The 18105-nt window shown below is 41.3% G+C and overlaps 1 protein-coding gene across 2 annotated transcripts in view; it reads right to left on the bottom strand.

Moving 5' to 3' along the window:
* Positions 1-18105, bottom strand: part of zeb2b (zinc finger E-box binding homeobox 2b) — a 50383-nt gene that overhangs the window by 22592 nt on the left and 9686 nt on the right. For both annotated transcript variants that reach the window (XM_061889869.1, XM_061889870.1), the window contains exons 2-3: positions 8850-8918; positions 3620-3808 (exon numbers count right to left, since the gene is read on the bottom strand). In XM_061889869.1, coding sequence (XP_061745853.1) covers positions 3620-3808; positions 8850-8918 — 258 coding nt within the window. The remainder of the gene's footprint in view (positions 1-3619; positions 3809-8849; positions 8919-18105) is intronic.

Raw genomic sequence — 18105 nt, 5'->3', positions numbered from 1 at the left:
ACAGCCTCACACACACATATACAGTACACACACACACACACACACACACGCACACACACACACACACACACACACACACACACACACACACACACACATGCATATACAGTACACACACACACACACACACATATACATTACACATACACACTCTTGTATTTCTTACTTTCTTGAGACCTGAGACAAAAGCCTAGCTCTTCAGGACCACCCTTTCTAGATATATAAATATTTATATTTCCAACATTAATAATATAAACATACAATGCAAATATAAAAAAGCTTGTTGTGAAAAATGAGTTGTATTTTCACAAGAAAAACTTTGAATTTTGGCAGTATTATAAAAAAGGTCGTAATTTTACTCAACGCCAGTCAAAACGTTACAAGAAAAACGGAACATTTGTGCAATATTATGACAAAAGTTGCAATTTTAGAAGAAAAGCTTAACATTTTGGGCAGTTTTATGAAAAAGAGTCATCATTTTACTCGATAAATGTCACAATTTTAAAAGAAAATTAAAACATTTGGGAAATAGTATAATAATCGGAGTTTTACTCGGCAAAATTGTGACAAAAGTCATAATTTTACTCCAAAAAAGTCACTGTTTTACAAAAACAACAAAGAAACACTGGCAATATTGTGATAAAAGTCAGAATTTTATAAGAAAACTTAAAAATGTTGGCAATAGTATAATAATCTGAGTTTTACTACGCAAAATTGTGACAAAAGTCATAATTTTACTCAAAAAAAGTCACCATTTTACAAAAACAACAAAAACATTGGCAATATTGTTATACGGGTTAGAATTTTATAGGAAAACTTTATAATTTTGGCAATATTATAAAAATAATCAGAATTTTACTCAAAAAAAGGCACTATTTTACAACAACATCAAAAACATCGGCAATATTGTGACAAAAGTCAGAATTTTATACGACAAATGTCACCATTTTGTATTTAAAAAGTAATAATTTTACATCAAAAAGTAATAACTTTAGGAGAAAATATTGCAGACGTACATAAACAGAAAAAATATCCAAAATTCAATTTTATAAGAAAACATTTAACACTGTGAGAAAGAGACTGCTTTTCATAACGTATTTTTTGTTGTTGAATTTTTTGTTGGTAATTGTTTTTTAATCTTCACATATCTTTTTTTTTTTTTTTTTTTTTACTTAAATTAATCTTGGCCAAAGAGGGCACATTTCAATCTCTTACAAACACTAGTTATTTCATATGTTGACCAGAGGGGAAGCACTTTTAAAAGCGACATAGAGTCGATTTGAAAAAAATCCCTCCTTTTTGGGACCAGCCTCATTTTGACAGATTTGACCAGGGAAGCAAATGACTGCGATGAGGTGGCGACTTGTCCAGGGCGTACCCCGCCTTCCGCTCGAATGCAGCTGAGATAGCCTCCATCACCCCCCCACCCCCCCGCTTCCCCGACACCCCCCACCCCAAAAGGGACAATCGGTAGAAATGGATGGATGGATGGGTCCAAATGAGACATTTTTTATTAGATGCAATATTATTGGGACCATGATTTATGTCATCACTTGTTCACACCTCCTCATATGGAAGGTACTTTTCCTTTTTGATGTCTCATGAAAGGTGGAAAATACAAGAACACACACACACACACACACACACACACACACACACACAAGGACGGTAACTTCCTGACCGCCGTCACGTTTTAAAAGCTTTGCCAAGGAAATGTTGGCCATGTCTGCAGGCTGACCCCCCCTCTAACCCTCCGTGTCTCCGCCTCCTGGGAACTTCAGAGGTGGACTATCTGGTTTCTGCCCAGCTGTTGCCTAAGACGCTAGGTAAATACTGTGGCATCCGGCGAATCTGTGAGACCAACAGCTGCCCGCTCACGTCAGGCAAGCGAGCGGCCGCGGCGTCCAGACTCTCATGATACCCTTTTTTTGAGTTGTTGGTCCACGCAGATGGGCCGAGACTCTGGCTGCTCAGGCGCCATATTGGCAAGTTTTTTATGTATTTGTTTTTTATTTTTAAATGATAAAAACAGTTTAGAAGACACCAGGAACGTACGGTAGACCACTATTAGTATAGTACCGCGATACTAAGGAATTATTTTCGGTACTTTACCGCCATCGCTGGTTTTACCAGCAGAGGAGCATGTTCGGCAGCGCGCCCACACAGAGTACTTACAAGCAGACACGGTGTGTAGACAGACAAGGGAGAACGGACGCATTTTTGCGTAAAAAGTAAAGATAAAGGTGAAGTTATAACACTGAAACAGGAGGAGGTGCTTTAAGACATGGCTAGCTAGCGAGTCGGCAATGTTTTAGCTTCTTCTAAATCAATAGTCCTTGCCTCCATGGTGACAAATAAAGTACGTTTCTTGCTGGAGGACGAGGAATAGCTGAACATGCTTCACTACACACCGTAGCTCACCGGCATCAAAATGTAAACAGACACCATTGGTGGATCTACACTTAACATCCACTGTAATGATACCAAGTACAGTTGTGTATCTAGTCGATACTACTATGATTATGTAGATTTTTTTGGGCATCAGATCTTCTTTTGTTTTTGTTTTTAAATGTATATTATGTTTATTAACTCAGGAAATACGTCCTTGGATACATGAGGACTCTGAATATGACCAATGTATGATCCTGTAACAATTTGGTATCGGATTAATACCTAAATGCGTGGCATCATCCAAAACTAATGTAAAATATCAAAGAAGAGAAGAATAAGTGATTATTACATTTTAACAGAAGTGTCGATAGAACATGTTAAAAGAGAAAACAGCGCGACACCTACCCTTTATATCAGTATTTTTTAACCATATTATTATTGTTTTTTTTTTAGGTAGTATAATTTATTGTACGATCCTGCAACTACTTGGTATCGGATTGATACCCAAATGTGTGGTATCATCCAAAACTAATGTAAAGTATCAAAGAATAAGTGATTATTACATTTGAACAGAAGTGTAGATAGAACATGTTAAAACAGAAAATAAGCAGATCCATCCATCCATCCATTTTCTACCGCTTAATCCCTTTCGGGGTCGCGGGGGGCGCTGGCGCCTATCTCAGCTACAATCGGGCGGAAGGCGGGGTACACCCTGGACAAGTCGCCACCTCATCATATTAACAGTAAATGAACAAGTAGATTCATAATACATTTTTACAGTTTGTCCCTCATAATGTGTAGAAAATAATAGGTGTATAAATGACACAATATGTTACTGCATATGTCAGCAGACTAATTAGGAGCCTTTGTTTGTTTACTTACTACTAAAAGACAAGTTGACGAGTATCTTCACTATTTTATTAAATACAAAATTGCAATAATAAACATGTCTCATGTACCCTAGGATTTTTTGTTAAAATAAAGCCAATAATGCATTTTTTTTGTGGTCCCCTTTATTTAGAACAGTACCGAAAAGCATCGAAATCATTTTAGTACCAGTACCAAAACACTGCGATGAGGTGGCGACTTGTCCAGGGTGTACGCCGCCTTACGTCTGATTGTAGCTGAGATAGGCACCAGCGCCCCGTGTGACCCCAAAGGGAATAAGCGGTAGAAAATGGATGGACACCAAAAGATTGGTATCGCTACAACCCTCGAAGACACGTACCGTTCTCCTCCGGTCCCGCTGCCTCCGGCGTCCCGAGGCGTGACAGCTCTTCCGGGGCTTCTGGGTAGATGATGGCGGTGTCTCCTCGCTGGAGATACTCGGCGATGCTCACCACGTGGCTGTCGCTGACATCCAGCTTCCGCTTGACGAAGAAATCCTCAAACTCTGAAGTGCAATCCACGCTCTTGACTGAAGGGGAAACAAGACACAGCAAGGAATACATTTGATTCCTTTTCACTCCCCCAACCCTGGAGGAACACGGATATTGGGGATGTTTTCCTGGAAACACGTGCAGGATGGTGAGACTTCAACATGGCAGTCCATTTGGAGAGAATATCTCTAAATGATGGGCTCTGCACTGCAGAAAGTGAGATGAAATATCTCAAATAAGGTTGATATTTGCCTATTTTCTGTCTGATAAGATCTTCTTACTAAGCAGATTTTATGTTAGAGTCTTTTACTTGTTTTAAGGGTTTTGGTCCTAGTGATTCCTAGAGCTCAAAAAAAGTCTGCGGGCTATAGAGCGTTTTCCGTTCGGGCTCCAGTACTCTGGAATGCCCTCCCGGTAACAGTTCGAGATGCCACCTCAGTAGAAGCATTTAAGTCTCATCTTAAAACTCATCTGTATACTCTAGCCTTTAAATAGACCTCCTTTTTAGACCAGTTGATCTGCCGCTTCTTTTCTTTCTCCTATGTCCCCCCCTCCCTTGTGGAGGGGGTCCGGTCCGATGACCATGGATGAAGTACTGACTGTCCAAAGTCAAGACCCAGGATGGACCGCTCGCCTGTATCGGTTGGGGACATCTCTACGCTGCTGATCCGCTTGAGATGGTTTCCTGTGGACGGGACTCTCACTGCTGTCTTGGAGCCACTATGGATTGAACTTTCACAGTATCATGTTAGACCCGCTCGACATCCATTGCTTTCGGTCCCCTAGAGGGGGGGGGGGGGTTGCCCACATCTGAGGTCCTCTCCAAGGTTTCTCATAGTCAGCATTGTCACTGGCGTCCCACTGGATGTGAATTCTCCCTGCCCACTGGGTGTGAGTTTTCCTTGCCCTTTTGTGGGTTCTTCCGAGGATGTTGTAGTCGTAATGATTTGTGCAGTCCTTTGAGACATTTGTGATTTGGGGCTATATAAATAAACATTGATTGATTGATTGAAATGATGTCAGTAAGATATTACAGCTTGTTGCTGAGATGTGATGACCTATATTGAGTAAAACATGCTTGAAACTAGAATATCAACTTTTGCAAAGCTGTGTCATCAACACTCACAAGTATAAAAATACTTTTTTAAAGTAATAATTTCTTACTTCAAGCATGCAAAACTTTAAAAGTTTAACAGAATACTCTTCATTTACATTTGAAGTTAAAAAAGTGGCTTAGGAGCGATCAAAGCTGCTCACACGGTCAATAAGGTGGACACTATGTTTGACAGATCAACGTGATGTACATTATATTTATCCATGACAGCATTTTAATGTAAATTGTGAGGTGTGTCTGTTAAAATCATGGTTGTTTTTACAAATGATGACAGATGTGTGCCATGCTATGTGAGGTTTTTTTCCTTGGACTCAGCTCAGACTAGACCTTTGCTGAGGGTCTAGCCTTGGACCGATATTTTTTTTACTCCCCCCCCTTTTTCTAATGTCACCCTTTTCTTATCTTTTTTAGGAGCGCTGTAACCGGCTGATCCGTCGGCGGTCTCGTTTTGTCGTTTTGTCCCCCCCCTGGGACGGCGTGGCGCAGTGGGAGAGTGGCCGTGCGCAACCCGAGGGTCCCTGGTTCAAATCCCACCTAGAACCAACCTCGTCACGTCCGTTGTGTCCTGAGCAAGACACTTCACCCTTGCTCCTGATGGGTGCTGGTTGGCGCCTTGCATGGCAGCTCCCTCCATCAGTGTGTGAATGTGTGTGTGAATGTGGAAGTAGTGTCAAAGCGCTTTGAGTACCTTGAAGGTAGAAAAGCGCTATACAAGTACAACCCATTTATCATTTATTTAACGTATGTCTGCTCTTAGCGGGACTGTGCCGAAAATGTGATTTCAGTTCTGATGTGTCTTGTACATGTTGGAACGGACAAATAAAATGATTCTGATTCTGATCCTGAGATGTGAACAAGAGCTTATATTGTCTAGTTATGATGTAAAGGAGGGGTGGTTGTATTGTTTATTAAGTATGTGTCAATGAAAGGGCATTTTATGACTTTTCTTAATTTGATTACATAATATGGTATGATTTTGTTGTCATAACTGTATTGCATCATTTTTGTATCCCTTTAATTTAGGTAGCCAGGGACTGCAGATAGAAATGAGCTATTTGGCTATAATCTGGTACAGAACATACTTGTCTTCAAGCTTAATGTTTCTGTGCATTGTCCCTTCAAATAAAGACTGAAGGGACGGCGTGGCGCAGTGGGAGAGTGGCCGTGCGCAACCCGAGGGTCCCTGGTTCAAATCCCACCTAGAACCAACCTCGTCACGTCCGTTGTGTCCTGAGCAAGACACTTCAGCCTTGCTCCTGATGGGTGCTGGTTGGCGCCTTGCATGGCAGCTCCCTCCATCAGTGTGTGAATGTGTGTGTGAATGGGTAAATGTGGAAGTAGTGTCAAAGCGCTTTGAGTACCTTGAAGGTAGAAAAGCGCTATACAAGTACAACCCATTTATCATTTATTTAACGTATGTCTGCTCTTAGCGGGACTGTGCCGAAAATGTAATTCAAATTCTGATGTGTCTTGTGCATGTTGGAACGAACAAATAAAATGATTATGATTCTGATCCTGAGATGTGAACAAGAGCTTATATTGTCTAGTTATGATGTAAAGGAGGGGTGGTTGTATTGTTTATTAAGTATGTGTCAATGAAAGGGCATTTTATGACTTTTCTTCATTTGATTACATAATATGGTATGATTTTGTTGTCATAACTGTATTGCATCATTTTGGTATCCCTTTAATTTAGGTAGCCAGGGACTGCAGATAGAAATGAGCTATTTGGCTATAATCTGGTACAGAACATACTTGTCTTCAAGCTTAATGTTTCTGTGCATTGTCCCTTCAAATAAAGACTGAACTAAGATGATTGCACTAGCATTTACTTCATTTAAGGATATTTTTCAACATATCGAGCAAAAAGGTCCCTTTTTTTTTCTACCAAGAAAAGTGCACTTGTTATTAGTGAGAATATACTTATTTTAAGGTACTTTTTGGATTCATTGAGGTTAGCTCAATAGAACAAGCCACATTTCCGTGTTCTATTGGCAGATAATTTTGCTCAGTTCAAATAAAATACCCTGCATTTTTGTATTTTTTTTTTCTTGTTTTCTGAACACTGCCTTTTTTCAGTGTGCTTTGTCATGCTGTGCATGTAAAATAAGAATTGCAACCGAATCCGGCCTCAAATCACACATAAGCAACGGGCAGGACCTAATTCCGTCAAAACACACGTGCACGCTCCTGATTCATCAGCAGGAGAGCATTGATGTGCAAAGTCAGAGCAAGGATTTAGTTTTCTGGTGGGTTTTGCTACGGGCAGATTAGCCCAAGCAGACCTCAAACTAGACATGAAAACAGAGCGCAGACTCTGAGCCTGTGAGCGTGCTGCCACCTGCACCTTTTTAACACGTTCACCTTCCGTAACCAGCTAAGACTGTTTGGGTGACCTTCATTACTCCTCGTCTGAGTGATGTCTCACTTGAGATGGATTGCCGCTAACGAGCCATTTGGCTGGCAAGTCAAGGTAAGCTTTAAGGGCCCGTTGTGAAGACTTCCCCGGCCAATTGCGGAAAGGTCGAGGTAGCAACTATTTGCTTGTCTGAAGAGAGAATAAAAAAAAAAGCCTCCAAATGTCATCGCTGGAAACTAAATGCTTTAGGCACCCGTGATTAGTGAATTAAGTGAAGTGAATTATATTTAATAAAACACTTTTACATAGTGAAAGCCAATATTTAAGTTACATTTAAAGCAGTGTGGGTGGCACTGGGAGCAGGTGGCTAAAGTGTCTTGCCCAAGGACACAACGGCAGTGACTACGATGGCGGAAGCGGGGATCGAACCTGGAACCCTCAAGTTGCTGGCACGGCCTTTCTACCGAGCGAACTATGCAGCGTTTATTAAACACATATTTGTGTTGTTTCGACTAAAATGGTCCCCAAGTCCATCCATCCATCCATTTTTTACGGCTTATTCCCTTTGGGGGGTCGCTAGTGCCTATCTCAGCTACAATCGGGCGGAAGGCGGTGTACACCCTGGACAAGTCGCCACCTTATCACAGGCATCCCCAAGTGTATAAATAAATTAAGTTAAAGTTAAAGTAGCGATGATTGTCACACACACACTCGTTGTGGTGAAATGTGTCTTCTGCATTCGACCCATCCCCTTGATCACCCCCTGGGAGGTGAGGGGAGCAGTGAGCAGCACCAGTGGCCACGCTCGGGAATAATTTTTGGTGATTTAACCCCCAATTTCAACCCGTGATGCTGAGTGCCAACCAGGGAGGTAATGGGTCTCATTTTTATAGTCTTTGGGAGGACTCACATGTACATAATACATTTATAAATATGAAAACATCCGTATAAATATTTGATATTTATCCAACTTTGCGGAAATCCGTCGGGCCTGGAACCAATTATTATTTTTTATTTTTTTTTTTTTTTATTGACATCCAGCATCAAACATTTCTATCCATTACATCATATTCACATACATCAAATAGCTGTTGTCTGCTCTAAATGTCAAAAGTTTTTTTTATGTACATCCCCATCATACCACCCACCCCCAAAAAAATAAAAATAAAATAAAATTAAATTTAAAAAAGCAAAAAATCTAACAGAGAAAAACAAAAACAAACAAACAAAGTAGTATCTACAAATACATCAATTAAATATGCAGAAAATAAATAATAAATTGATAATAAGGCCTGGAACCAATTAGATACCAAAAACCACGGACGACTGTAATATCAAATTTAGGATTAATTAAAAAAAAAAACATTATTAGTTTTCTTGAGAGTTACTGTGCAATAAGCAAATTACAACATACTTGCAGTCCTCAAATACTCCCAAAAGCAGGGATATATTTACTGTCAGTAGTCTGTAGTTGTTGGAGCAACATCATGGGTGGGTGGTGTTTTTGTGGCGGCAGATTTAGGACTATATAAGTAAACATTGATTGATTATTTTGATATTGGTTAAATGACAGTCACAGTAGGGTTAAATGATCCTCAGCACTCACCTGTACCGTTTCCAATTGCCTGCAAAGTGCTGTCTGGCCCCAGCGTGTCGAAGTCGTCTTTAATTTCATCTGCAGAAGAGAGGGAAGGACAAAGTGGGCGGGGTCAGTGCAAACCGACAAAGTAGGACAAAAGGTGTCGGCCGTGGATCGCGGTGACTTATTTACCTTGAACATGACCAGCTGTGACTACACACAATGTCCACCTCAGCAATCAAAGAGCCCGAACCCGTTACTGCCCGGCTGTGATACCACCACACTCGCCCACATGCAGCTTTATGCCGCCTGTGTCACATGTTGGTATTTTCATCCGGAGCTGCCCCACACACTAAGTGCCTGATTCACTCAGACACAAATACCACACGCTAAACTGCATGTGCAATCTAGTAAAGAAGTGAGGACTATCTAGTGGTTGTCTTGCGTTTCATCTACTGATCAATGACACTTAAGTCAGGGGTGTCAAACGTACGGCCCGCAGGCCGGATCAGGCCCGTGAACAGGCTTTATTCGGCCCGCATAGTGAGATTACTAAGCAAAAAAATGAGCCAACATTTTTGAATGAAAGGAAAATGCTGTTCTAAATTAGATTAGATAGTATTTTATTTATTCCGTCAGGAGAGTTCCTTCAGGAAAATTACAATTTTAAAAATGTACACATTTAAAAATTACAATTTTTAAATGTGTCCTCTAGATCAGTGGTCCCCAACCTTTTTGTATCTGCGGACCGGTCAACGCTTAATAATTTGTCCCGCGGCCCGGGGGTATCTTTTTTTCTTTTTTTTTTTTTTTTCTTTGTCATGAAAAAGGGACGTTTTTGTCATGAGAAAGGGAGGTTTTTGTGGTTGGTGCACTAATTGTAAGTGTATATTGTGTTTTTAATGTTGATTTAATTAAATAAATAAATAAATAAATAATATGTATATATATATTTTTTTTTTAATACAAATTTATAAAAAATTCTTCCGGGGCCCGGTACCAATCGGGCCACGGCCCGGTGGTTGGGGACCACTGCTCTAGATGTCACAACAGCAATTCTTTGTATATTTGCAGATTATGCTACATATAAAAAAAATAAAAAAGTTAGTGCACCAGTCAAGGGAAATGAGCAAACTACATAAATAACATCCTGCAATTTGATTTTGATATAATTTTGTCATCTTGATAGATTGAAAATGAACACCAATGAGTTGACAGATGAACATTATCACATCATTTATTCAGGAAGTATAAATAACGACAAATAAAGATAGAATACTATGAACCACAACATGTAAGTTTAAAAAAACATCAACATTATGATTTGTACATTAATAGAATCGGCTTGTTCTATTTCTAAACAAAGAAAACAATCTGAAGTTGTCTTTATTTTTAAGTTATCATGTCGTGATTTTACCAGTCCGGCCAATTTGGGAATAGATTTTTCTCCATCTAAAATGACTTTGACACCCCTGACTTAAGTCCTTAAATAAAATGTTGAACATACTAGACAGCTTGTCTTTTAGTAGTAAGTAAACAAACAAAAGCTCCTAATTAGTCTGCTGACATATGCAGTAACATATTGTGTCATTTATACACCTATTATTTTGTACACATTACTAAGGACAAACTGTAAAAATTGATTATTAATCTACTTGTTCATTGACTGTTAATATCTGCTTATTTTCTGTTTTAACATGTTCTATCTACACTTCTGTTAAAATGTAATCATCACTTATTCTTCTCTTCTTTGATACTTGACATTAGTTTTGGATGATACCACACATTTGGGTATCGATCAGATACCAAGTCATTACTAATAGGAAACAATACATGTTTCCCTATGTTTAGTTATTTGAGAAAATTGAGCAAAAAAAAGGTTGAAAATACCTGAATCCAAATAAATTGAATAGCTTGATTACAATCGAATGTCCCAAGAGGGTTAATTGTAAAAAACGTCACCAAAAATGTGTTCTTATACTGCCTGCTCACTCTGATTAACTCCAGCAGTACCTATAAAACACCACTAGATGGCAGTATAATTACCTGAACCACTAATTATTGATCGGTGGATTGTTTCCAGAGGGTCAAAGTCTTTGCCTGGTAGAGATGTGATGTTGGCGAACGAGTCGAGGCTTTCGAACTATACGCTGGTCATATTCAAAGTCCTCATGTGTCCAGGGACGTATTTCCTGACTTTATCATCATAATATGCATTTTTTTAAAAAGGATAAAAGATGTTGTGATGCCAAAAAATATCGAGGTGATCATAGTAGTATTGACTAGATACGTGATTGTACTTGGTATCATTACAGTGGATGTCAGGTGTAGATCCACCAATGGCGTTTGTTTACATTTTGACGCCGGTGAGCTACGGTGTGTAGTGAAACAGTGGTAATGATACTTGTGAAAAACTTAATTTATTTGTGGCCATTAGGGCCAGGATTAGTTATTTAGAAGTAGCTACAACACTGCCGATGACGGATGGATGTTAGCCATGTGTTAAAGCACCTCTTCCTGTTTCAGTGTTATAACTTCACCTTTATATTTACTTCTTAAGCCAAAAATGCATTCGTTTTCCCTTTTCTGTCTTCACACTGTGTCTGCTTGTAAGTACTCTGTGTGTGTGCGCTGCCGAGCATGCTCATATGCCGGTAAATTTAGCAATGACACAACGTGACTTCGACCAGTACGTTTCAGAGACAATATAGTACCGAAAATAATTCCTTAATATCGCGGTACTATACTAACACCGGTATACCTTACATTCCTAGTGTCTTCTAAACTGTTTTAATCATCAAAATCCATCCATCCATCCATTTTCTACCGCTTATTCCCTTTCGGGGTCGCGGGGGGCGCTGGCGCCTATCTCAGCTACAATCGGGCGGAAGGCGGGGTACACCCTGGACAAGTCGCCATCTCATCGCAGGAATCATCAAAATAAAAAACAAAAATATATAAAAAAGTAGTGATGTGAAGTGAAGTGAATTATACTTATATAGCGTTTTTTCTCTAGTGACTCAAAGTACTTTTACATAGTGAAACCCAATATCTAAGTTACATTTAAAGCAGTGTGAGTGGCACTGGGAGCAGGTGGGTAAAGTGTCACAATGATAGCGGAAACGGGGATCGAACCTGGAACCCTCAAGTTGCTGGCACGGCCACTCTACCAGCCGACATATACCGCACCTAAAAATGATGTACCAAAAATGATTCATTAGTATGGCGGTACTATACCAATACCGGTATAGCGTAGAACCAGAGTACACGCAAAGCTTTAGTACCGTATTTTTCGGATTATATATCGCAGTTTTTTTTCATAGTTTGGGTGCGACATATACTCCGGAGCGACTTATGTGTGAAATTATTAAATCATATTATTTAGCTCATTCACATAAGAGACTAGACGTATAAGATTTCATGGGATTTATGGATTAGGAGTGAGAGATAGTTTGGTAAAGGTATAGCATGTTCTATATGTTATAGTTATTTGAATGACTCTAACCATAATATGTTAGGTTAACCTACACTTATTTAGCCTGTTGTTCACTATTCTTTATTTATTTTAAATTGCCTTTCAAATGTCTATTCTTGGTGTTGGGTTTTATAAAATAAATTTCCCCCAATAATGTGACTTATACTCCAGTGCGATGTATATTTTCAGATCGTGGGCTGTGATGGTTGTTTTCCCGGAAGGCAAAGGAAAGTTGGCGCGGGCAAGGCGTGAAGGTAAAGACATATTTTATTTAAACGCTAACAAACTACAAAAAAGGCAACAAACAAAAGGCGCGCACAATGGCGGAGAACAAACTTGACTAGGGCGGTACAGCTCGGTTGGTAGAGCGGCTGTGCCAGCAACTTGAGGGTTGCCGGTTCGATCCCCGCTTCTGCCATCCTAGTCACTGCCGTTGTGTCCTTGGGCAAGACACTTTACCCACCTGCTCCCAGTGCCACCCACACTGGTTTAAATGTAAATTAGATATTGGGTTTCACTATGTAAAACGCTTTGAGTCACTAGAGAAAAGCGCTATATAAATATAATTCACAATTCACAATGGCGGAGAACAAACTTGACCACTGAAAACAAAAACTAGCACAAAGGCAGAACAATGGACAAAAAGCAAAACTCGATAACCGTGACATAAAAACCCAAAAATGATGTGGCATGGGCAGGAGGGCAACTATGAACAGTATGAGTGACAGGCATGGCATGGCATGAAGTAGAGGTAAAGTCGCCTTTAAATAAAAGACATGATTAGTGAAAACAGGTGTGCGAGTGCAAAACGTGAGACAGGTGCGTGGCATGAGGACGGGTGAAAACTAATGGGTAGTCATGGAAACAAAACAATCAAGGAAGTGCAAAAACAGGAACTGAGTGTCCAAAAAACAAACAGCACATGGCCAAACAAAAACATGATCAACAGACATGACATATATATGTTTTTTTCCTTCTTTATTATGCATTTTTGGCCAGTTCGATGTATAATCCAGATCAGGGGTAGGGAACCTATGGCTCTTTTGATGACTGCTTCTGGCTCTCAGATGAATTAGCTGACATTTCTTAACGGGATAAGTAATGAATAATGCACCTGTTCGAGGTTTTGGCCCCAAAACTCAAAATCGTGCTCTAGCGCCCCCTAGGAATACAACACAGACAAACTGCTCCTAGGAAGAAAACACAGACAAAACTGCTTGTAACTTCCGGTAGGAAAGTCAGAGAGACATGAAACAAAAAACACTATGTAGGTCTCACTTAGACCTACATTTTAATAATTAACATACTTTAGCAAAAATCTACAGGAAATTTGATATTTTCACTTCAATACAACAACCGCATTACTTTCACAATGCATTAAATAGTGGCACCAAGGCGTCTTCTACCACTTATCCGGCCGTGGGTCTCGGGGGCAGCAGCCAAAGGCGGACCCGAATAATGCACCTGTTTGAGATTCTGGGTGGCTCAGCCAATCCCAGCTGTCTTTCGGGGTACAGGAAGTTCGCATTATTGGTAAGAAGTATTGTATTTATTATTGGTTAGCTTCAGAATAACAATGTTATTAAAAAGAATGAGACTTATTGTAATCTAAAAATGTTGGTCTTATTTACAAATGAACGGATTTAGCCGATTCACTGTTAAAAAATATTATATGGCTCTCACAGGAATATATTTGAAAATATTCGGCTTTCATGCCTCTCTCAGCCAAAAAGGTTCCCGACCCCTGCTCCAGATCGACTTATATTTTGAAAAATACGGTTAAGTCAGGCCCTAAATCACACAAATTAAGAGTTGCAATACTTGCATTGCTTTTTTGTGTTCAGCACATTGTGGAGCCAGGATGTTCTTGCATCTGAACAGAGTTGATTTTTACAGCCAATCAGGACAATGGCGCTGCAAAGTGTGCAGAGCGAGGCTGGCACAGGTGAGGCTCTTGTAAAGCAGCAGACAAGCTCATAAACTAAGTCTTCCCTGCGATCAAAAAGGACAACGGTGGCGATTGAATCCACGCGCTTCCGAGAATGTCGTCTGCCTCACTTCTGCTCCGGGTTGAATCAGGCGGGACCGTCTGATGCCACTCACGTGTCACGGCGAAGGTGGCGCGGCCCGCTATTATCTTTTCCCGCACAAAAGGCGCAACAAAAGCCAAGACGCAAAATGACTTCTTTATTTTTAGCTGACAATGGAGATGATGGCTGTGCAGGCTGGGTGATCAACACCCTCCTCCTCGCGCTTCCCGCCTCCCGCCTCCTTGGCTTCTCAGGGGTCTTTTTTTTTGGGCAATTGTGCATCTGCCAAGCGGCATCAGAACCGCAGCATGAGAATAAAAAATGTCTTTTTAGTGGCATAAATCACCAGCAACAGATTGAAATGTACCCACACAGCTCCGATTTCAGCACACTTGCTTGTCCTCGCCGGCCGTGTTTGCTTTGGCTAATCAAATTTGGCTGCATGCTTCTGCCCTGACGCAAAGGGGGGATGACCGGTGGGATTTACTGGTCCTCCACTCTGCCCTGTTTACCTTGGAAAAACCTGTCTTATCTGCGGCGTGGAGGGGCGAGACCGCAGCCTCCAGCAGGCGGCGCGTCTGAGCGAGGTCTCTGAGGAAAGTGGAGTGTTTATGTCCTGACATGGCAGCCGACACTTTCACATGGCATAGAAGCTGTCAGGAGGTGAGTGCAGGCCACAAATATATGTGGCGCTGTGGACCGCAGGGTAGCCAGAGGTGTGTGGCGTCTACACTAAGTCCTTGAACCCCTTAAACGGATAATTATTTAGCCTAAGCCCCGTTTCAGCCACACTAAACCAGCGTTTAAAGGGGAACATTATCAGCAGACCTATGTAAGTGTCAATATATACCTTGATGGTGCAGAAAAAAGACCATCTATTTTTTTAACCAATTTCCGAACTCTAAATGGGTGAATTTTGGCAAATTAAACGCCTTTCTGTTTATCGCGCCGGAGGCGATGACGTCAGAATGTGACGTCGCCGAGGTAACACACCCACCATTTTCATTTTCAACACATTACAAACACCGGGTCTGTTATTTTCCGTTTTTTTGACTATTTTTTGTAACCTTGGAGACATCATGCCTCGTCGGTGTGTTGTTGGAGGGTGTAACAACACTAACAGGGAGGGATTCAAGTTGCACCACTGGCCCGAAGATGCCAAAGTGTCTGCCGCCAGACCCCCATTGAATGTGCCAGAGTGTCTCCACATTTGACCGGCGATGCTAAGACAGACATGGCACAGAGATGTATGGATAACCTGCAGATGCATTTGCAACCATAGTCAACGAAATCACAAAGGTGAGTTTTGTTGATGTTGACTGCCAGCTAATCAATGCTAACATGCTATGCTAATCGATGCTAACATGCTATTTACCGGCGGTGCTAAAGCAGACATGGCACAGAGATGTATGGATAACCTGTAGATGCATTTGCAACTATAATACGTTTCCTTCCACCCACTTTTAATGCGAAACAAACACTTATCAATCGACGGATTTAAGTTGCTCCAGTGTCAAAAGATGCAAAAGTCCTGATCGTTTGGTCCGCACATTTTACCGGCGATGCTAACGCAGCTATTCGGCCATGCTATGGCTATGAATAGCGTCAATAGCTATTCGCTCAATAGCTTCAGTTTCTTCTTCAATATTTTCATACTCCAACCATCTGTTTCGATACGTGCGTAATCTGTTGAACCGCTTAAATCGCTGAAATCCGAGTTTGAATCCGAGCTAATGTCGCTATATCTTGCTGTGGTATTCCCATTGTTTGTTTACATTGGCAGCACTGTGTGACGTCACAGGGAAATGGCCAGTGTCTTCGCAGAGAGCGAAAATAAGGCACTTTAAAGCTTTATTTAGGGATATTCCGAGAACGGTAAAATGTTGAAAAAAACTTAAAAAAATACAACAAGCCATTGGGAACTGATTTTTATTGTTTTTAACCCTTTTGAAATTGTGATAATTTTCCCCTTTAAGGTTCCCCGCCTCGGATACATTTTTACACAGGTAAGTACGTCGTGTATTTCTTCAATCTCCGGCTCTTAGCTTTGTATTGACTCATTGATCGTTTACAAACTGAGTCCGGAGAGGAAGTGATGCCAGAAAGACCACACCCCAAACAGGAAGTGACGTCACAAAGACTGCGCCACATCCAGATTCATAATAAAGCGGTTCCGTAACTCACAGCTAACCACTAGAAATATGGAGGCGGGTCATCCAGACATGCCCGAGTTTCTCCTTCCTCTACATCAGGGTTTGGCAACCCAAAATGTTGAAAGAGCCATATTGGACCAAAAATACAAAAACAAATATGTCTGGAGCCGCAAAACTAATTTAAAAGCCACATTACATACATATAGTGTGTCATGAGATATAAATTGAATTAAGAAGACTTAAAGGAAATTAAATGAACTCAAATATAGCTACAAATGAGGCATAATGATGCAATATGTACATATAGCGAGCCTAAATAGCATGTTAGCATCGATTAGCTTGCAGTCATGCAGTGACCAAATATGCCCGATTATCACTCCACACAAGTCAATAACATCAACAAAACTCACCTTTGTGCATTCACGCACAACGTTAAAAGTTTGGTGGACAAAATGAGACGGAAAAAGAGGTGGCATAAAACACGTCTTAGAAAGTCGGAGAAAGTTATACATGTAAACAAACCACGGTGAGTTCAAAGACCGCCAAAATGAGTAGGACAAAACGGCGCTCGCCAAATACTTGGATCAGTGAAGCATGTTTAACATAAACAGTGTGCTTTATAACAATTAGGGAGGTTTGTGTCATGTTTGTCCTCATGCAGAAACTATATTAAAACAAAAAATATATTTTTTCCCTACATCTTTTTCCATTTTTCATACAGTATATTTATAGCTAGAACTAACTGTTTTATATATCCATCCATCCATATCTACCACTTATTCCCTTTGGGGTCGCGAAGGGCGCTGGTGCCTATCTCAGCTACAATCGGGCGGAAGGCGGTGTGCACCCTGGACAAGTCACCATCTCATCACAGGGCCAACACAGATAGATGGACAACATTCACACACTAGGGCCAATTTAGTGTTGCCAATCAACCTATCCCCAGGTGCATGTCTTTGGAGGTGGGAGGGGCCTATCCCCAGGTGCATGTCTTTGGAAGTGGGAGGGGCCTATCCCCAGGTGCATGTCTTTGGAGGTGGGAGGGGCCTATCCCCAGGTGCATGTCTTTGGAGGTGGGAGGGGCCTATCCCCAGGTGCATGTCTTTGGAGGTGGGAGGGGCCTATCCCCAGGTGCATGTCTTTGGAGGTGGGAGGGGCCTATCCCCAGGTGCATGTCTTTAGAGGTGGGAGGGGCCTATCCCCAGTTACATCTCTTTGTAGGTGGGAGTGGCCTATCCCCAGGTGCATGTCTTTGGAAGTGGGAGGGGTCTATCCCCAGGTGCATGTCTTTAGAGGTGGGAGTGGTCTATCTCCAGGTGCATGTCTTTGGAGGTGGGAGGGGCCTATCCCAGGTGCATGTCTTTGTAGGTGGGAGGGGTCTATCTCCAGGTGCATGTCTTTGGAGGTGGGAGGGGCCTATCCCCAGTTACATGTCTTTGTAGGTGGGTGTGGCCTATCCCCAGGTGCATGTCTTTGGAGGTGGGAGGGGCCTATCCCCAGTTGCATGTCTTTGTAGGTGGGAGTGGCCTATCCCAGGTGCATGTCTTTGGAAGTGGGAGGGGCCTATCCCCAGGTGCATGTCTTTGTAGGTGGGAGTGGCCTATCCACAGGTGCATGTGTTTGTA

This window comes from Nerophis ophidion, linkage group LG27 (assembly GCF_033978795.1).
Source record: "Nerophis ophidion isolate RoL-2023_Sa linkage group LG27, RoL_Noph_v1.0, whole genome shotgun sequence".
NCBI classification, from domain to species: Eukaryota; Metazoa; Chordata; class Actinopteri; order Syngnathiformes; family Syngnathidae; genus Nerophis; species Nerophis ophidion.
The sequence above is the reverse complement of the archived record's forward strand: the minus strand, read 5'-3'. Positions and strand labels throughout refer to the sequence as shown.